This window comes from Platalea leucorodia, assembly GCF_965183815.1.
Source record: "Platalea leucorodia genome assembly, chromosome: 17".
In the NCBI taxonomy this organism is placed as follows: Eukaryota; Metazoa; Chordata; class Aves; order Pelecaniformes; family Threskiornithidae; genus Platalea; species Platalea leucorodia.
The window spans coordinates 4,246,825-4,268,487 of NC_138839.1; the positions used below are offsets into that span (position 1 = coordinate 4,246,825).

General features: G+C 47.7%; 1 protein-coding gene across 6 annotated transcripts in view; it reads left to right on the plus strand.

Moving 5' to 3' along the window:
* Positions 1-21,663, plus strand: part of NOC2L (NOC2 like nucleolar associated transcriptional repressor) — a 56,163-nt gene that overhangs the window by 12,014 nt on the left and 22,486 nt on the right. For all 6 annotated transcript variants that reach the window (XR_014230053.1, XR_014230054.1, XR_014230055.1 and 3 more), the window contains exons 11-15: positions 1,162-1,301; positions 6,600-6,711; positions 13,572-13,685; positions 13,854-13,955; positions 18,680-18,823. Coding sequence is in view for 2 of the 6 variants with exons in the window: in XM_082329065.1 (XP_082185191.1) it covers positions 1,162-1,301; positions 6,600-6,711; positions 13,572-13,685; positions 13,854-13,955; positions 18,680-18,823 (612 nt within the window). In the remaining 4 variants the exon portion in view is untranslated. The remainder of the gene's footprint in view (positions 1-1,161; positions 1,302-6,599; positions 6,712-13,571; positions 13,686-13,853; positions 13,956-18,679; positions 18,824-21,663) is intronic.

Consider the following 21,663-nt stretch of genomic DNA (forward strand, 5'->3'; position numbering starts at 1 on the left):
AGTGCAATTTCATAAGTTCTTGGTGCAATTCTGTGGAATACATGGGCCTGCAGAACTCTGGAAAGGGTGTCCTTAAGGGGGACTGCTGCACTCTTCTGTGTTTTTATTTAATCTGGCGCTATGGGCTGCTTAAGCACATGGCAGGGAGAGAGTGGGGGCTTGCCCAAACATTTTTGAAAAGAGTTTTTCTTGGATTGGTGCAAGACTTAACCCACACCTCCCCATACTACTGAGCCAGCCTGAAATGCTGGTTCAGGTGTCATTGCATGGCAGGCAGGCTGCTGGCCTATTGCGTTGTTTTTGCTGGTAACATAAAGACTGGCTGAGAAACAGAGCTGGAAATTTCTTCTCAGTTCTGCTGTCTGTCACTTGCTCTGTAATTGAAAAAAACGAAACTGTCCTGGGTAGTGTCTTTTCCAAAAGCAGGGATGAGTGCTGGGATGATCATTTGGTCCTTGCTTTGACAGGGAATGTTCATAGGAGCATCTTTAAAATGAGCAATGATGTTACCTTGTAGAGTTAGCGGGGTGATGGTTAGGGGGTTTTGATTAATACAGCTGAGGGAAGGGAAGGCTCAAGTGGGAAGGACAAGCTGCTACATAACATCCAAAGGAGTTTGGTTCAGATGAATTTCTTGCTAGCTTGAATCTGTAGTGGAGCTTTACACACCCTTTTCCCCCCCGCTCTGGCCTGCAGAGGCCAGGAGGCTATGTACAAGGGTGGCGGGGGGGGACACGACTGCTTCCCAGCCTTCCTACCTGTGGGAGACCAGGGACTGTCCCAGGGACCATGGGTAAATGGAACAGTTAACGGTTTCCTAATGCTTGGCCACATCCCACCATCTGCTGTGAGCTGGGTCATTAAATCATCCTTCTCAAATGAGCCATACTTGTGAAGAAAAGCAGCCTGTGTTGCTCATTATTTCCTTCAAGGCACTAACTAGTACCAAATCACGATGTTGCCAATGCAGCATCTGAACTTGCTGGATGGTGGGTCAGCCACTAGCATCAAAGCGACGGCTAGAATGTTAGTTATTCCTCTCTAAACAGTACGCGGTGTTCTCTTAGAGAATGCTGGATGAGTCCTGTAGAGAAACCAGAGTAAACTCCTCTCAAATGCCACATTTTCAAGTTTGTGCCTGTGTTTTTCCTTTTTCTGCAGGAGAACTTTCAGTCTGTTTATAACTGGCAGTATATCCACTGCCTGTATTTCTGGTGTCGGGTTCTCAGCACAATCTATCCCAGTGAGGTCATGGAGCCATTGATCTATCCTTTGACTCAGGTCATCATTGGCTGTATAAAGTAAGTAGGGTTTTTTCTTCTTTTGGCTATACTTTCTCTTGCTTGATGTGGCAGAGCAGTTACTAAGGGTTGTTACTGTTATGTGATTTGGATTTAACCTTGCATTGTACAGAATTGTCTGAGAGCTGCTTTTGATCAAAGTATTCCAGCTGAAGATGTGTTGTGAGCACTGGTATGTTGAGGTGGTGAGAAAGCCTAGGAAAGAGTAACCTACACCACAACTAAATTCTCTCTATTAGGAATTTCAGTTCTACCTGATTTGGTTTCTGGTTCAAGTCCTTCCATGAGCTCCTATATTGAAGGAGGACCGACTGGTCTGTCACCCAGCATCAAACTGCAGCCATTTCTGGGCTAATCTGAAAAGTAGCTAAGTGGTGCCCAGCAGTGAAAACAGAAAATATTGTGAAATTCCTCTTCCTTTATGCTCTAGAATATTTGCAGGGTTTGTGTGGTCTGGCCGCACTTCTGAATAATGCAAACACTTTTTGCTATCATCTAGTGGGGAGGTGGAGAGACCCAAAGCAATGCAGTTAACTTTGGTGCTAAAAAGCACAGTACCTCTCTTTCTGGAGAACTGTATCTCCAAGAAGACGTTCTAGATAGTGTCCTCTTTTTCTGAAGGAAAGCTTAAAATAACTTAGTCGTCCCCAAGCATTCATATGAAGAACTATCCCAAGTGGGGCAGCTTAGCTTATTAACATCCATCGGAATGCTTTGTCATGTGTAGAGCAGTTGCAGCACTAGGTAGTATTTCTGTGTTGCTGAGTGTTCTTTCCAAGAGGTTATAGCTGTCTGGATATTTCCATGGAGAACCGTCCAAGTGCAGGCATGCCAGGTAGAGCAGTTTCTGACTGTCTCAAAGCCGAGCTATTCAGAAAAAAATGAGGGAGGAGATGGGGACTTGGTTTTAGAATCTAAGTGTGTTTAGATTTTTTTTAAATTATTTTGTCTTAAAATATGCAGACCAGTAGGAAAGCTTGCTCAGGTATCTTTGGCAGTATGAAAGCTATTCTCATTTGTGGGTTGTTGGGTTTTTTTGTTTGTTTTGGGAATTGTTTGGGGGTTGTTTTTCTCACTTCCAGAGTATTGGCCAGGTATATTGGGCTGTGTTCAAGCTTGCCGAACTCCACTAGTTCCATTAGTGGAGTTGAACCATGGTGGAATTTCTCCCAGTGGTTATCATGGAATCCCAGTGTTGTTAATGTGTGTGCAATCGGAGACCAAGGGGAGATGAACTCTTAATACCAGCCAGTAATTGTACATTGTGCAGTAGTGCTGCAGTAGTAAGGCTCTTTTGAGGTAGTCTGCAGCGTAGATGATGGTTCTCTGGTCCGTAGAAGTTGCGATCTGAATAGCCTGGGCACGTTATCCTCGCAGGTGTACAGAGTGGCAAGGAAAAATGCACTGACTTGCCTCAGGACCTAACCGTGCCAAAGTACAGAATCAAGTCCTCATCTCTGGCTCGGTAAATACAGTTAGAAGATGCATTTTTTGTGCATATTTGTTAGAATTTGAAGAACTAGGACACATTTATTGTTTTTAATGTCTCTGCTGAGAATTTCTTTCTCTTTTCCCAGCAGTTTATATGTTTATATGTGAAATTTCTGTGCTTTGAAGTGGCTGTTGTTAATGAGCATTGAGGGAATTTCTGAATCTCTGGTGATCTCTGAAATCCTGTTAGCTCTGTTAACCAGATTCTCAGCTTTAAAACACCACCCGCCTGATCTTGAAAAACTCCCAAGTGGTGAAGAAGATAAGCAGATTTAAACGATCGTTAGAGTATGCATACATCCCTCTTCCCATCCCCCATGTGCGCAGGCTGCTTCCCACCGCTGTTGTAGAGCTTTAGTTGTCCTGCAGACTAATCTGGGCACTTTTCTACCTGTCCAGGCAGATAAATCAGCTACCTGGGGCCAAGGAAAGGTGAATCGGGTGAGTCTCAGCAAGAGCAGCAAACAGAATTTGTTAGCGTCTGTGATGGACAGGGCTGCTTGGCATGAAGTACAGTTACCGTCTGACAAGGCTTCAAAGATCTGGGAACCCAACAGATGAGTTCTAAGGTGGGGAAAATAGAAATAAATCTCACCCTGGCTTCCTTACTGAGCCAAGCCAGTGTCCAGGATATAAAAAGGGTGTAGGCAGGTTAGCAGATGTGGGAATGATGAGGCTCCACGGGCTTCAGTCTGTACCCAGGGTCCCTGATGGCTCCTTCCTGAGTATAAACAGCCTTTTTTCAGTGTCGGTGACTGTGCTGTCCAAACCGAGAGTAGCGAGAGTCAGTCTCTGTGCCACATCCCCTGGTGTACATCAGTCTGTGGCAACTGAGTGTAATGGAAGAACTTGGGTTGTTTCTATTTGAGGTGAGAGGATAAAATAATCTAGCCTGCAGGTCAAGGGCTTTTTTTGCTTCATGTACCACTTGATGTGTTTCTGGAAAGCACATTTAGGGGTATGCATCTGCTTGGGGGCTGCTTAGCATCTGACTGCTGCGAGCAGGCTTTCTTGGGGAGATGGTGTGAAGGAGCTGCTCCCCTCGCTTTGTTTCTCTGCGCTGCTCAGCTTTGAGAGCTGGGCGTATGTGATCAGGTGGTGGGGAAGGGTGCTATGTAACATCTGGCACACCTTTTTCATTTCTGCTGCTGATGTGGTGTGGTGATCTGGGGCACATTGGGAGGCTGGTAGGGCTGGGAGGAGACTCCCCTTCCCCAGTGCCTTTGGTACCGGGAGGTGGCGCCTGGCTCCAGCAAAAGGGCAGCGAGCAGGTGTCCGTCTGTCTGTAGAACCCGTCGGCTCCTCATGCCCCCCTGGCCTCTTAAGTGAGGGTAATGGGGAGAAACCACCATCCATCACAGGCTTTTGGCTCTAGGCAGGGACCAGGGCAGAATTTGAAAAGTGATTAAATAAGATAACTAAGTAGAAGAGGGTTGCCTGCTAAAATCAAAATTAGCTCCCTCTTCTTGCTTTCCAGCGTATAGAATACATTGAAACTATCTTTAATAACACATTTCAGAAGTGGACCCCATGTGTGTCTGGAAGTTACCTGCGTTCAAGATGTGGTCCAGGGAAGTTGGACTACTGAATAGAGAAGTGCTGGAATGGATGGTTTCTGACTTCTCTGATGCTGAGGAGAGCCTCGTTGTTGAGTTTGCTCAGGGAATTGCCATGTAATGATGAGCGATGCTGTTCTCGCAAACAGCTGAAAGGTTGCGGTTAGTTTGACCAATGGGGCAGTGTTGCAGGTATTGCAGAGATAGTAGAATGTGGAGGAGATGATTTCTCCCTTCCTTTCTCTGCCTCCACAGACCATAAGTTCCTCCTCTTGATCTGTGTGCTTGCATTTGTCCAAGTTCATGGGTTTTGGCTTGGTTCCCCCCTGCCTCGAAGCTCCTGGTCTGTTATCCCTTTTCCCCTCATCCCATAAAGTGTTTTTCTGACCATGTCTGCTTGGATTTTTACCTTGTTCCAGTCTAAGCTATAAAAACGAAGTTCCTCCCTGGCTTATAGTTAAGTGAGGATTTTTGGTGCCAGTTAAGTTTTGGTTTCTGGCTTCTCAGCACATATGAGGGGAGAAAGGAGGTACAGCCTCCTCCACGGAGAATAAGCACAGCCTTGGTGTCCCAGAGCAACTTCTTGCAGTGACATGTCCTCATGGGGTGGAGGCTGATGTTGAAAGAAGCTTTCTTTGTCCTCTCTAGCCAGAGGAAGATTGTGGTCACCCAGGAATATAACAGAAGGAGCTGTAGTGAGTAAAAATAAGCCTTGAGAAGCCTTTAGGCTGTTCTCTACGCCACAGCCTGTGCCCTGGCTGCATGGGAGAAGTACAGCAGGCATTCCCAGAGACAGTGATGGTAAGACATTAAAGAGGCAGTTGGACCTTCCTCAGCAGAGCTGGGACCCAGCTGTGTTTTGTATTCCCTGTGCATCCAGCCATCGGGAAGTTGAGCAGATTGTTGCATCGCCGCGCACGCTAAAATTAATGGTCTTGGTTTACAGTAAATCTATACACTTAACAGGTTTATTCCTCGATCAATTAATTCCTGAGAATGGCTTTCGTCATCTCCAGTGGTGCCAGATCAGGGGTGCAAAGTAGATTTATTTCTATAATGGATCCAATGATAATTATTTCACTATTTGGAGGGGGGAGATGCAGGTGATTTATGGTGCCTGGTCAAGCTTTTTTTTTTTTTTTTTTATTGCTCTTCTGGATTGCTCAGCAAGCTCTTTGGGGAGGGGAGGGGTTCATTTATCAGACTTGAGCCTGTTGTCTGCGATCCTTTTTCAAAAAAAAAAAAAATCCTTGTTAATGCTGGAGGTATCTATGTGTTCAAGTACAGGTCATTCAGAGTGAGAGGTTTCTAGAGCGGTACAGTAATGAGCTCTGGTGTCTTTTAGGCACAGCGCTGCATTCTCCCCTCTGCTGCTGGCTTTATGCGGTGCTGGGGGAGCTGACCCTGCTCAGTCCCAACCTTACAAAGGGAGTTGGCTCTACTTCTTTCTTAATGCCTCTCTACTTCTTTCTTAATGCCTGAGTGTGTAATGGTTTGAAGTGTGGGTCAAAGAGTCTGGCCTCTTCCCCTCCAGGCTGATTTACTGGCTCTTCAAGTGTACATGTTGCCTCTCTGAAGGAGATAGGAATAGCTCAGGTGCTCCTCTGGATTGGAGAGAGCTGAACAGATTTGGCTGTGAGAGGTCACTCTCATTCCCACTCTGTCCTTTCGGATATGCTGGTCACTGCTGGTCCAGCTCCTCCTGCCTCAGAGATGTTCCACTCTAAGAGGATCACTGCTCAGGTGGCAGCATGAACTCTGTGGGAACATAGAGGGTATGTAGCCTGAAATAGGAAACATCTTCCTCCTTGTAGTTCCTCTGGCATGCTGGGGGAGCCCTTTTCTTTGTCAAACTTGCAGCTTTAGATGTGTATTTTACTGTTGGTTCCTGCCACTTTCTTGCATACCTACCTGTGCTGGGAGCATAAAGCCGCAAGTATTGAACGTGACTAAACAGCATCAGTGATAAACTTCATCTGCAAAGCTCTTGTCTTGCAGCACTTTCTCCCAGCAGAAGCTGGAAACCTAGTGCTTTGATTGCAGGAATTTGTGTGTTAGTGTTATAGCTTTAACATGTGTGAATTTTATTTCCCACTATGGGATAGCTTCAGCAGCTCAAGCAGTTTGCTGTGCAATACTAAAGCTGTCTGTCTTTTGCAGAGTAGGAAAGGCTCTCAGGTGTCACTGAAGGCTGCAGGTGCAGTTCCTGTATAAACTTGGCCTAATACCCTTTCTTTTTTCCCCTCTCTAGGCTGGTACCAACGGCTCGTTTCTACCCTCTGCGCATGCACTGCATCCGTGCACTTACGCTGTTGTCTGAGAACACCAGGACCTTCATCCCAGTGTTGCCGTTTATCCTGGAGGTTAGTTGGTTCCTGCTGACCTAGCAGTGGCTGATGCCGACTACCTAATAAGCACACTCGCTCACTATACCCACCAACAGCTCCCAAGATTGCCCAATTTGCTTACTCCCTAAAATCCCTGGCAAACAGCATCAGACAGAATGTATTGTTTGGTTAGCAAACAGGATTAAACTTTTATTGGCCTGGGAGTAGAGAGTATCTGAGATCAGCTGGGTGCAAAAATACCTTCCTAGGTCGTTTAACTAATGCAGCTGGAATAGGCCAAGGGTTTGCCAAAGAAGAGATTCGGAGGCTCAACTGGTTGCAGTAACTTCCCGAACTGTTGTTACTTGATCCTGCTGATGTGTTCATATCTTAGAAAAGGAAGAGTTTCTCCTAACTGCAGACAAAGGGAAATGGAAGGAAAAAGCCCTTCAAGAATTAATCATTTATTTAGGAAAAAGATATCTGTGAATGCAGCCTGGCAAAATGCAGTATGTTTGGTGAAATACCGGTGCTAAGAGGCCATCAGGCTTTCCCACATGTCAGATGCCTGACGTCTCTCTGCATAGGCCTTTCTAGCCTTGCTGCTGCGAGAAGCTGGTACAGAAGTGGTGCAGCCAAATTTCACTGAAGCAGCATGAGCGAGGCAGGGTGAGGAACGCAGAAGCCCCAGTAGGTCAGCATGAGGCTGGACACTGAAGAGGAGGAGAGAGGGAGACTTCTATAATAAATGGCCTGAGTCAGCTGGGCTCATTCCTAATCAAGTTCTGTTGAAGCAAAGGATTATGTGGTTTCGTGTTGTTGTAAATGTCCTTTGCAAACCACATCCTCTGAGCCTGTGGAAGGCAGCGATGTTTATAAATCTCCTCCTGCTCTCCCGCCTCCTCCGCCGCTCCTTGGCCCTGGCCTGTGTGGCTTTGCCATTTGCCTGCTTCCTTCCTCTTGTTCATGCATATTTGAAATTCTGCCAACCGGATTTAGTGATAGAGGCATCTCCGCTCTGGGGTAGCAGAGCTTGGGGTGAGGATGGTTTCTCTGCTTTTTACTTTTTAGTGCTCTGAGACGTAAAGCCTTTTTCCCCTCGGGGCCTTCCCCTCCCTCTTTGCATTCTGGCCCCAACACCTCGGCTGTAATCTGTGTGTCGGGCCCCAGCCAGACGTTACCACACTGCACGCTGAGCTTCCTCCCAGCTTCCACAAGCCCTGACCACATCCGATCCTGCTGTGTTTGTTTGTGACGCACTACTTGGCTTAGCTTGTCCAGGTGTTGGTGACGGGGGGAGATGGGGGTAGGGTAAATGTGTGCATGTGTGTTGCTTGCATACTCCTTCACATTACTTTAACAGTTATTTAGCTTTAACTTCTGTAACCCAGGGTGACTGGCATGATGTTAAACTCCCGTATCTCCCTGCAGCTGTCAGCCTTTCCCTTCATCCTGCCTGTCTCCTGCAAGGGATCCCGCAAATATTCTCTGGAGTTCCCAGAACCACTCAGTGCTATTCCCTTTATACTTCCATCTCTTCCCAACTCCCTCCTCCTCTCTGTTAGAGGTATCTGAACACTCTTACACCCCTTAGTGTGTCTCCACAAGCTATCTTCAGGCAGATGTACTCCAGCTGTGCAGATGAGATGGCAGAAAGCTTTAGCACACAGAGGGGAAGGGACCTGCACAAAGTCCCAAGGTGGCTGTGGTGATGCTGGGAGGAGAATCTGCATTCTGATGCCCAGCCTAGTGCTTCAACTATGAGCCTGTTCCTACCAGCTCACAAATTCAACAGTGACTTAATCAATAGACATTAGTCCCATGCCACACCATGTCATGAAACAAAATCCATTTTAGGCCCATTATCCCAGCATAAGGTATGCTCTGTTTGATAGGAAGGAGGAAAGGCTGCTCTATCACTGTTGCAATTGAATCTGAGTGCAGTAAAAGAATGGCTGTGGAGTTTGTGACCCTATGTTTTGTGCACCTTTTGGAGAGGGCTTTGCATGGCCTTAGAGTGTAGATTCTGTGAAGCTTCTTGTGTAAGAAGTGACTGTGTAAATCTGTTTCCCTTCCCCCTCTCTATTAAGGAAACCCAACCCTTGCTACCTCTTGTCTCAGCCCCGTCGCTGCTGTGCTTTCAAGAGATGGCAGATTGAATGTTTGTGCAATTCCCGTAGGCACAGGAATTCCCCAAGCCCCTGCCAATAGAAATGAGAGCCGGCTGCTTGATGCATCTTGACAAGGGCTGATGCTCCCCAGCGTGGGCATCCAGTGCTATCTCCTCTCTGACTCTGCTTTTCAGGATGGAGCAAAAGAAGCAGCTGGCTAAAATTACATCTTAGATAGGAGGAGGTGGCTTGGGAGAGAGTGTAAAGTAGGCAGGCTTTTATTTTTGTATTGTTACTCTCCTTGAAGGGCCTGTGAGATCCCAGGCTTATTTTTTTTTTCCATCGTTTCAATTATTGTGTGCCAGGCGGTAGTTTCTGCAGCAGGAGCATTGGTGGCTCCTCTGCTGGAAGGCAGGTGTGGATAAACAAGGAGGAAATCTTCCCACAGGCGGACTTGACATGCCAATTTAAAATTGGCTTTCTCTGTGGAGGAATGGAAAAGGAGGTTAACCCTGACATGCTTAGGAAGGCATGAGTTTTTCACTCGGACACTTAAATGACTTGAGTCTTGTTTTGGATGTGCAGCTTGCTTCAGAGAAAGTCCCCAGGGGCTTGGAGTGCAACATGTATGGGAGTGGGCAGCGGATTGTGTCAGAGGAAATCGGCTGATGCGAAGATTGTAGTTGGAGAATTGATATTGCTGGACATTGTCGTACATCGAAGCACAGACCTGAAATTTGTTTTCTACAAGACATGGGGTCTTTGCCTCCTTGACACAGAGAGGAAAAACTGGAACTTTAGACAGACTAAGCTGAACCACTGCACCAACTGAAGATGTATCTTTCTTTTTCTTCATTCTCCTCCCTCCACCGCTATATTGCAGCTCTTAAATTCTGGATCACAGCCCTGCAGGTATCAGAGGTTGTTTGAGTGAATTCATGCCTGACTGGTCTAATAGACTTCTACAATGAGATGATTGGCTCAGTGGATGAGGGGAGAGCAGTGGATGTTGTTTATCTTCTCTTCATCAAGGTTTTGGATACCATCTCCCATAACTTCCTCACAGACAAGCTGATGAATTGCAGACTAGATAAGCAGACTGTGAGGTGTATTGACAGCGGGCTGAACTTCCAGACTCATGCTGCGATCAGTGGCATGAAATCTAGCTAGAGGCTAGACGCTAGCGATGTACCCCGGGGATCAATACTGGGGCTGATACTGGTTATCATATTCATTAATGGTTTGAATGGTGGGGCAGAGTGGCACCATCAGCAAGGTTGCAGATGATAGGAAGTTGGGAGGATTGTTGATACACCAGATAAGTGTCCTGCAGTTCAGAGGGATCTTGACAGGTTGGAGAAACAGGCAGGCAGAAACCTCATGTAGCTCAGCAGAGAGAAATGCAACGTCCTGCACCTGGGGAAGAGTAACCCCAGAATAACAACATCCTGGGGGCTGACTGTCTGCAAAGCAGCTTTGCAGAAAAGAACAGGGACAACAAGTTGACCAAGAGCCAGCGATGCACCAATGGGCACAAACTGAAACACAGAAGGGTCTGTCTGAACATCAGGAAACACTTTTTTTTTTTTTTTTTTTTAAATACTGTGAGGGTGACTGAGCATGGGTTGCCCAGGAACGTTGTGGAGTCTCCATCCTGGCACATATTCAGAAGCAATCTGGACGTGGTCCTGGGCAGCTGGCTCCAGGTAGCCCTGCTTGAGCAGGGCAGGCTGGACAAGATGACCTCCAGAGCTCTCTTCCAACCTCAACCATTCTGTGAATAAAGAGGTTGAAACCAGATTTTTCTCAGTGGCACTTAGTGAGAAGAGGAGAGGCAATATGCAGAAAATGAAATATAGGGGGTCCCACTTTAGCATTGGAGAAAAAAAAAAAAAAATAAAAGCAAAACCAAACAATTTTATATGCTGAGGTTAGAACAGGTTGCCTAGATAAATAGTGGAGTGTCTGTCCTTGGAGATACTAGAAATCTGAGTGGACATGGCCCTGAGCAACCTGTTCTAGCTGACCCTGCTAGATGACTTCCAGAGATCCCTTCCAACCTCAACTGTTTTGTGACTGAGTGCTTCAAGTCAGCTTCTGCAGAAAGTTGGGTAGCTTATCTGAACTTGACAGTAATCAGACTCTGCCGGAGCGGCTTAACTAGGCTTTCTCAGCCCTTCCCGCAGTGAAGTGGGAGGGTGACTGGCAGAGCTGAGGGCAAGCTGCAGGCAGGCCCAGCACAGCACTGTATCCCTGCGGTGAGCGGGCCTGGGGCAGCCAGCTTTGGGGTGATCAAAGCAGATGCCAGGAGGCTTTTGCTAAGGCCTGAGAGAAAGAAATGGGGCAATACAGTGGGAGTGCTGTGGGTGCAGAGCTGGTTCTCTGCTTTGCACTCCTGCAGCGTAAACTGTATATTTGAGCACCCTTCCGACTAGCCACGTGGAAATCGCCTGTGAGCTTGAGATTGCCAAAAATCCTTCTCCTTCCTGCCTGTGTTGCCCTGTCCTTTCCTCTGTCTGCCAGTGGTTATCACTGAAGCCAAATGGTTGGCTTTTGACATTTTCTGGCCCTCTAGTCCCTCATTATCGCCTTTCCACCCTGCCACAGGATTCCTAGACATCAGTCATCCTCTCCTTCAGTCTGGCTGTTAGCTGATCCATTCTGCACAGTCCTGAGATGGGAACCTCGTTTTCCCCCCTTCCCACACGTCCTGACTGGCTCCCTAGCACCTCCTGGGACAGTTTCAAAACCTTTGGTTGCGTTTCCCCGCTTGCCTAGCGGCATGTTAGGATCCCACAGAGCCTGACGCCTTTTGCTTTAATGCGTCTGACCTCAGGGATCAATACTACTGTTTTGGCCAAAGAAATAACCGTGCATAACGAGGTTTATAGCATTGATTCCCTAGGCTAGGGCTCTTTGTTTTCACAAGCCACCAAGCTTGTCCCTCCCTTCCAAATAACCTGGATTGACAAATAAAATGTAAAAAATCAATAGTCGTCTTCATGCTTTTCTGGCCTGGGGGCATCCATGTGACCTGAACACCCTCCCTTTCCTCCTCACCCTCTAGCAATCAGTGCGCTGCATCCCCACGTTGCTGGGCTGGTTGGGGTCTGATGATGAATGTGTTCCTGCTGCATAGAGGGAATAGAAATGATTTCCTTCTCAGGAGTATGATTTAAAAGCATTGGGGACAGGGAGAGGAACAGTAGGGTTGCTTTGGAGGTGCTCAAACGTATGGGTGGGCAGGATATTCTCCTCATCAGCCCCCCTCAATGGCTGTCATCAGATATGCAAATGATTACCAATTGGTGGCTGGTTTTTGTTTGTTGTTTGTTTTTTTTTAATGAGATCCCATTGCTACTGAACACCTCCCTTGATTGTCACTTGCTATCCCCTGATGGGGGTCTCTGGGAATCTGCCCCGGATCCAGTGGTTTTTGCAGTTCTTACCATCTTTCTCCTGCAATCTGCCCCTACGAGGCTGGGAAAGGGCATATTTTTGTTGGTGCTCATTTTAGAAACCTTTTGCCCCTTCCTGCATCACAGCTTCAGAGGAAGAACAGCACAGCACACAGGTGTATTGGGATACTGTACCCTGATGTCTGCCCAGGGCAGTAGGGACCAATGCAGATTCTGGCTGTAGCTGATTTCAGCTGAAGATAGCTGTCCTGTGTGCCAAATGTAGCCTTTCGGGGAAGTGAAGAATGGAAATTCTCATTGATTCATGTTCCCCTTCCCCCAGCGAAGCTGGGAAAGTTCTCCTAAATAGGAGAGAGTGGGGAAAAAGGCTTTCGTAGTTCTTGGTCTTAATTACAGTTTATTGAGTTTTAAGGCAATAACGGCTCTTCTTAATTAAAACCAAACTTGAGATGCCACCCTGGAGAGCCAGTCACGCACACATATGTAAACTTCCTCTCCATTTTCTTCTTTCTACTGTGTAAGCTTCATACCTTCTGTTTCAGAAATACTCCTCTCCCTAACCATTATCATTAAACAAGCTCAGGAAAAACACAAAAGCAAAGGTGCAGGTCTGCCTTTTGATGTTGCTTACTGGTCTGCTGGGCATCCAGCTGTACCCTAGAGCTTGTGTGTGCTCCTCATTTTGATAAGCAGGGTGCATGGTCTCCTCTCAAACTCCGGGAAGGGGCCAGTTTTTCTCCATGTCCCTTGCTATAAAATGAAATGTGTCCATGGAGAATAATACACATTTATTCACAGGCTGTTCAGTTCTAATTGGTTCAGGGGACGCCAATGGGAAATGTGTTAGAACAGAAACTTTGCCTGGCGAGGGGTGTTTGTGAAGGACTTACTGGTCTCTCTGCTTCCTGGGACAATTATTTCAGTGACAATAAAAGGGTAATGAATTTGGTGTAAGCAACATTTAGTCTTGCTGTTGAAAAGCTTCTCACCTTAAGGGACAGCTCCAAAATATACTCAAGCTTTGCAGTATGATCTTTCTGACCATTAGAAGCATGGTTCTGAGGAGCAAATCTCTAGTTTCTTGTGCTGTTGCTTGTGTTGGTTTCCTTTTACCTCATACTTCTGTGGTATCTTTCACACTCAGGTCACTAAAGCTTCAAGTGTGGTTGGTGTTTGCTCCCTAACTGTCCCTTGCTGGGGTGTTTAAGAAAGGTGTGGTACAACGATCAGAACAGGCAAGCAGGAGTCAGGATTTCTGGATCGTCTTCTCAGCTCTGCCACCAACTGCACGATCTTAGTTGAGTCATTTGGTATCTGTTTTGTTTTGCAGTGGGATCATCTTAACATTCATTTTTTTCTGTTGTAGGTTCTCCAACAAGTAGATTTCAACAAGAAGCCAGGACGTATAAGTGCTAAGCCTATAAACTTCGCAGTGATCTTGAAGCTTTCCAATGCCAACCTGCAGGAGAAGGCCTTCCGAGTAAGTGGAACCCCAGCGACCAACAGTGCACAGCACTCTGTAAACAGCAGTTGCCCTAGCAATATGCTTTGTGTTCCTGTCCTGTAAGGCTGAAGACTTGTTTCCTAGTCTGGGGGCCGTAGGGTTTAGTTCCTGTCTGATATCTCTATTTCTGCTTCCCCTACCCAGGATGGACTCATTGAACAGCTCTATGACCTGATGCTCGAGTATCTCCATTGCCAAGCCTACAGCATTGGATTCCCAGAGTTGGTTCTCCCCACTGTCATTCAGGTAAGGTGTAAGATGCTTCTCAGTTATGCCATGAATGTGCACAGAGTGAGATAAAGTCATTTAAGCTAACAGTGAACTCAAGGCGGCCCTCGCAGTGTGAGGAGAGAGCCATTTACCTTTTCTTAATTATAGTTTTTCTTTGCATTTTGGGGATTTCTTGGGGAGGAACAGAGGCATCGGATCTAATTAGGAGGCTGAAGGCAGGTGAAAGTGGCTGTGGAGTTAACCAGTCTTTTGGGAGCCAAAGGGGAACAGAGGGCTACATAACTGCTGTAGAGATGTGGTTTTGACTAGTGAATGCAGACGAGTTCTTGGCAATCCAGAGTTGTCCGAATTGCTGTATTGTCTGTCTCGGAGCAGGACCTGTGCTCTGTGAGCCCGTACTTTTCCTTGCCTCTGGCCTCCCTCGTGTGCTCTCCACAAGATGGCAATCTTCCCTCCTTTCACAGTGTCTCCATCAACTGGGGCACTTTCTCCCCAAGTCAATCCATACAAACAGTACAATTCCTGTCTCCATCCCTCCTCCTTGCTGCACCTAACAGCAGTGCTGCAAAGTAGTCTCCTTTGCCTCTCCCCTGGCATTCCACGGTGTAGGGCGTTCCTCCTAGCTACTTCATGTTTACTTATTTCATTGTCTGCAATAAAACTGCCTAATAGTGCTGTGCATCTGGGTACATAATCTTTCCCTAATACCTTGCTAGCTGAGTGGCTTCAGTTTTGAATGAGCAATGACCTCTCTGCTTTGAACAGTGAGATTGCTCAGTGCAAACGTGTTGGAACTTGTTCCCTCTCTTCCTCCCAGTTCTCTCTATTTTTAACTCACAAGTGGCAGGTGTCGTACAAGTTTGGCAGAGGGCTGCTGTCGTGTCCTCCATGGGGACATGAACATCTGCTTTGCTTTGGTGCCTTCCGTGAGACCCTGTGTCTGCATACCTTGTTGCTGTGATGCCTCTGGTTGACATGGGAGCAATGACTCGGTTGGGACCCACAGGCTGCTTGGGAGGCAAATCTCCTTGTTCCTGCTGTATGTAATAGGCTGGCATCTGGCAGGCGCATGACTCTTGGCTGGGTCCCTGCAGCCTGGCACAGGCCATTGCCTAGCTGGCAGTAGGCAGCTTTGGCTAATGTGAGCTGACAGGCACTCTCTGTGCTAGGAGAGCAGCTCCTGTGCTTGCTCTCGCTTTGCGTGCTTCTCACTTATCAGCAGTGAACAAAGCCCTTTCCTCTCAGCCAGCAGCTGTTGAGAGCATCGAAGCTGTCGGAGCCGATGTTCTAGCTGGAATGAAAAACGGCTGACGGCCCTCTGGCACCAAGCGCCCTGTGGCTTCCAAACACACCCTGGGACCAGCCTGTATTTCTGCAGAGAATTAATGCTATCGGATTCCTATTTGGCTGCCACTAACCACAGCCTCGTGGCGTCTGCTGGGCTGGGGTGCTGAGGTTAGCTTCCCAAAATCTCAGAGTCTTCGGGAAAGCGTGGGGGGGAGGCTTTTCTCCTGGAATGGTGCCAGTTAACTGTAAAAATCCATCTGTCCTGATTCTTCCTCCCCGATGAGCTCACGCTTCTCTCAGTGCCGTGTCGTAGGGGCTGTGTTCCAGCTGGCGAGGGTTGCGTTCCTCGTCTTCTGGTCAGCGGCTTTGGGAGAAGCTAGGCTGAACTGCTTTCAAACCGAGCTTTAAAACCTCCTTGCCTGGAAGGCAGGAAGCACCCGGGCAGATGAAAGGAAAGGAGAGCCAGTAGGGGCGGGAGGCAGTTCAAAGGCTTCTGGTCTGCCCAGCCGCTGGGACGACCCCATGGCAGTCACTGCCTCCGAAGGCTGGTAAGGAGCTCAGAGTGCAGAGCCTGTGCGTCTGGATGCTTGGAAGAGGCTGCCTCTTCCCTCCTCTGGAGCCCCGGCAGGCATCACAGAGCAGGGGTGGGAGGTTAAAGGGGAAAACTGGGCAAGTAAGGGGTAGGTACTGCTGGGTGGAGGCAGGAGCTGGCATGATCTAGGTATGACTTGCAGCTAGACAGAAAGGCAGGAGGTGCCGGTTTGCCTTGCCAGCAGCCACTCCTACTGCTGCTCGCTCTCTGTCCTGAGTTGAGTATTCCCTCTACTTTTTGTGAGTGGGGGATTGGGCTTGGTTTGGGTTCCCTGGAACACACACACCCAGCCGCTTCAGATCATTTATAGTTCCCCGCGTCGTTTACAGTAAGAGGAGCTGGGTTTTTGCTGTGGTCTCTGCTGGTATAAACCATTGGTGTTTAAGGCTGGCAGTTCAACAGAATCAATCCCACTAATCACAATGCTGCTTAGCTAGGAACCGCCGTGAGATGTTAACGACATACATGCACGCACACATACACGCCTATGTTCTGATTGCTTTTATCCTGGAAAGATATGGTTGTATTTGGCAGAGTGGAAAAAGGCATACACAGAGTCCCTTTCTCTCTCTCCTGTCTTCTTTTACTTTCTTGGTTGTGTTCTCTGCCTCTTAACGCAGGACTGAGATCTCATTACATTTCATTAATATCTGTGGCAGATAGTGGTGGCACTGTGAGGGATTGCAGGGGTAGGAGAGAGGAGGGGGAAAGAAGAAATGAAGCATACGGCTGTGAGAGCAAACACACAACACCAAACTGCACAGATAGAGCCTGAGATTTTGCAGGATTTCTGGTGACACTTCTGCAACGGAAGAAAAATAATAATTTATGTGGCAGCGGATGAAATGGATCTGGGGCTGCAGCTGTGGGGATCAAGTGAGATAAATCGAATGACAAATGCATCTCTCAGTGGAGATAAATATGCAGCACCTATAAAAAATAAATATTTTAGAAAAGGGGGGTGAGGGTAGGACAGGCTTCACCAGCAGAAGAATAGTTTTGCTGATGGTTTCTTTGTACTTGTTTGATGGGCTCTTTGTTTTGTGGAAAGGGGGAAAGGTGTTCATTTTAACTCACATTTTTGTGAGTTGGATGTATGATGGGCATATGCTGGGGGATAAAGGGACAAGAGAAGCCCCTGCTGCTCGGTAATGGGGGACATTCTCCATGTGTGTAGCAGACAGCAGATCCTGCAGCAATATACCCATCAGGAGAGCAGTGTCCTGACAGAGAGGGGCTAGGTGTGACTGTCACCTCTTGATTAACATTTAATACCTACCCACTTGCATGTAAGATCAAGCCAACATGTAGGCTTGACAGGAGGAAGACATCTTCCTCCTTCCCCAAGCTCTGTCTTTTGCGGCAGAACATTTGAAGCCATGAGTACAGAAGGCAGTACTGTATTTTCTGACCAGAAGCTCTTTATCTCTATCGTGATAGCATGTGCAGATCCCAGCTGAGATGAAGGTTCCATTGTGGTTAACCATTTTCTCTTGCCTTGTTCAATCTCTTTCTCTAAATCAGGTGTCTGTGTAGTGTGTGTGTGTGTGTATACATATAACTGGCTCTAGCGAAGAGCTTGGCCTGGAGAATTTGGAGAGCACTCCAGAGGCTTGTCTTGGGGTTGGTCAAAACTGTTAGCAGAGAGTGTAGTAAACTGGAATTCAAGCCATGAGTCAATCTGGACACCCCCATCTCTCTCTCTGTCAGCAAGAGCATCCACTGCTGCCTCAGCTTTTAGTTTGGAGGTGTCAGAACAGTGCAGTGGTGTTGGAGGGTGGTTTGTGTTGGGAGGGGAAATCTTTGGTGGGCAGAAAAGAGGTTTGCTTGAGGGCAAGGCTACTGAGATAAAAAAAGAAAACAACACAAAACCATGCTCTGTTTGCAGTGAAGTCTCATTGTCTCATCTCTTCAGACTGGCTCTTGTCCTGAGAGTTACGCATAAGGCCTTAGGTCTAAAAGAAAGAATTAGCTAGGCATATGCTGCACAACTTGTTCACAGAGAGGGTTATTTTGTAAATTTTTGTGTGGTGGGTGTGTAGGTTTTTTTCACCCTTGAAAAATCAGCGGTGCCAGTTGGAGCTGGGTTGGTGCAGTCAGACATTGAGCAAACCTCACCCGTGTGACTCTGCAGATGGCCCTGTCCTGACCCACAGCTCTGCTGCTATAGCAGCCCCAACTGTTCCCACCGAGCTATGCCAAAGACCCTTACTCCCAGTCCACAGCCACTTCCACCCCAATTTTAAGTCTCTTCTCAAGCTCTGCCTTCAATCCCAGCCATCAGTCTCTTCCACAGCCTCTTGTATTTGGTATTCCCGTTCCAATATCCACCGGTGTTCTACAATCTTAACCCACAGACACCTTTCCCCCTTCTAATCCTGGCTTCCCTGAGCTTTTGGCTGTCTAGCATCCACAGGTATCCACTGTTATTCCTGGTCTCCATGCATCTGGTCCACAGTCCCCCTTACCATTTGGCTGAGCAGGAGATGGTGGTGTTGTAACTACCATGGCAGCTAGGAGCTGAGGCTCCAGAGAGCATAGACTTTTCCTGCTGGCTACATTTTTTTCAGAAAGAAGCAGTGTTAAAGGATGTAAAGAGCTGTTTTTGAGCAAGGCCCCTGTGCTGGATTGTGTACAAACACCTGGCCTGTCACTGCAACTCTTTGCATCCTCCCACCCCAGGGTGGCAGGACCCCCAGGGTTGAATATGGGTGATACACTGGAGTATGGTATGAATTGAAGGGAAAAGGCACCCCATGCTGTCTGTCACGGGGGGTGGGAAATGTTTTTTTGCTGATGGGATCTGTTTATGGAAACTATTACATTGCTTTCATTCTTCCTCTCCTTTTCCTCCTCCCAGCTAAAATCTTTCCTGAAGGAATGCAAGATTGCCAACTACTGCAAGCCTATCCGGCAGCTCCTGGAGAAACTGCAGGAAAATTCTGCCTACATCGCCAGCAAGCGTCAGAAAGCTACCTTCGGCGTGGCCAGCAGGGAGTCTGTGGTGAGTCTGCTACTTCGATTTGGGCTTCCTGGAAAGACAGTCAGACTCCGGCTGCTGGGGTTGAGCGGGTGGCAGAGGGAGGAGGGACGGCGAGATCATGGAAATGGGAGTGTGTGGTGTGGGGCAGATGTTCACAAACAACTGAACTCGGCAGGGCTCTGATGCTATAGCTGGCAAGACTCTGCAGCCAAGAGCCTCATGGAAAACGCAGTCTGTAAATTATACCCTTCTATTATTTATAACACACACACACACGCATGCGTGGAAGCGCCTTGCTTTGCTGGGGCATCTCCTTTGCTGAGAAGTTACTTGGGTTTCATCATCCCATTCCTGATACGTAGGTGCCAGTTTGTGCCTAAAGTGATAGGGGGGATTCTGCCGCCTCTGTAAGCATGTTGTTTCCTCCTAGTTTGTAGAGACCGGTCTCCAGCAGTGTAGAACCAAGCCACTGGCAGACTGATATGTGGCAGTTCAGGATCCTGAGGCAAACCTTTCCCTGTTTTCCTGGGCCCTTCTGGAGACAGAGCTATAGAATCAGGAAAGTTATGAGCCAGAAGAACAGTGATCAGGCATCCTGGGCACTGTAGTTGCTTCTCAAGAGAGATGCTGGTATATTCTTCTGTCTGCAGCCTAAGCATCCAGCCTGCTGAGAAAATGCTGAGCCCATTCGACACCTAGAAAAGTTGCAGTGGCTCTGGGTGGTTCATAGGGCCTGTGGAGCAGTTGAGTTAAACCTCAGGATTCTTCTTTAGTGATGGGATGAAGAGGAGTGACTAAGGTGATGATTCCTCCTCTTAGGAAATGAACTGTAGCACAGCTAGAAAACAGTATATTAGAGGGTGTGTTAGCTAATAGTTGGCCATCTGGCCGACAGGCTGAGAGATGCTGCCTTTCGCCTTGTTTCCCCTGCTCCAGGAGTCTGCCTGCTCTGAGCCAGGTCCTCCTATGGATGGTGTGGCTTATTGTCAGGACATTCCTTTCAGTGTCCTTGCTTGAAGCTTTTTTTTCTTCTGCTTTGCTCCGTCCTTCTTTGGGGACCTGTTGACCTGACCTAAACTCTGAGGTATTTGAAATCCAGGCCCTACGTAAATGAAGCCAAAGGGAAAGAAGCCTTGTTAATGAAGCTTTGCTTGTTTGTCCTTTGGGTTGGACATTTTATCTTTGCTTTCTATCCAGCACAGCAGCCTTTGCAAGCCTGATAGCAGGTGAACTGTGTGTGCATGCCTCTCTGTGTGGGAGGAAGTAGCGGGTCTGACTCTTCCTTGCCTGGCAGGAGAGAGGTGAAAATGTCTCTGTCTGCAAGGTAATTGATGGGTCAGAGTGGTCTCTCTGGCCACATGGTATCATCGGAAAGTCTGGAGTTCTGCATCATTGAAAGCTCCACCTGTTGGCATGGAGCTGAGCATGGAGCAGAAGTCGCAGTGCAGACTAATTTGTCTTCAGACACTAAGGGGCAGGGACTGCAGGAAAATTAGCCTTTGAAATATCAATGCCAGGACGCAGCAGCGCTATTCTGGGATTAAGGGATTGATGGAACTGGGTTTGAAGTGACTAAGTAGTCTTTGGTTCTGTAAATGCCATTCTGGGTTGGACTGTTTTGCTAAAGGAATTACGCTTCCCGTCTGGAGTGAAGTGGTTAGGGTTTTGTTGGTTTGTATTTTTTGCAGGCAATGCTGTGACCGCCCACCCACTCTGCAGAGGTAGAGATTTCAGCCTCTAGGGCTCTCCATGAGACAGATGAGCTGGGGAAGGTCGTTGGCTAAATAAAACAGGGTTTCCAACAACTCTGCCACTGTCTGCTTTTCCCAGCAACTCTGGCTGCAGTCCCTTGTGTAAGAACTAAATGATTATTTTAACATCTTGCTGCCTGTACGTCTCCTAGTTGACATTGGTGCACCTGCTTTCCCAGGGACATCTGGGTGGCTGAGCAGCATGAATCGGGCAGGGTTGGCTCCGGAGGGGCAGCAACGGGCAGCCTGCCTTCAGCAAGGGCGGTTGGTTAGGGGAAGCAGGCACCAGTTTGCCAAGCCTGTTTGGAGATGGCTGTTCTGCCATTTAAGGGGATAGAGCAACAGTGTAAAGTGCTGCTCAGGGAGGATGCCTGCATTGCCTGTGCAATCTGTATTTTTGCACTGTGGTGGTGTCCTATGGGAGAAGGGAGCCTTTTGTCTTCCTTCGGTTAATGGGAAATCACTGCTCCTGGGAGCAGAGGAAACAGCCCGCTCGGTACTTCTCTGGCGTGGCTTAAATTTTGTGCCCAGGTGGTCCTGTGTTTCCCCCCTACTCCTTTGCAAGCAGATGGTGTAGATTCCCAAGAAAGGCCAAAGCTCCCACACAGGCTGGGCTTCCCAGAACGATTTGGAGTGTCCCTCGAAATCTGGGTTTAGTTTGCCAGGCTGTCTCCAAGATATGTGGGGCATTGGCACTTCTCATGAGCAAACGCTTCCAGAAAAGGGAAGGGAAAGAGAGGGGTGAGGGGAGGGGAGGTATTTGCATGTCCCCCTTGCCCGCAAGAGCAATTGAAAGCAAATGCTGTCCGGTATTCACATCCATGCATTTGTGCTTGCTCCACTGTAGGAAGCAGAGCCCAAATTCTGAGCTAATTCTTCCATGCAACATGCTGAAATGCGGCTTTCATGGGGGGAATTACAGAGAAATAGGTTTAAACGAGGGGAATAAAGGTTGTGAATGTGATTGGATCTGCACTCCTGAGTAGTGGGTGTGCTTTAGAAAGCTGGATTTTACCTAAGGGTCTATATTATACAATTTTAAAGAAGCAGCAGCCTGGGGATTGAACTTAGCGCTGTGGGAGGAGTGGTGCAATGTTTAGCTTAACGTGG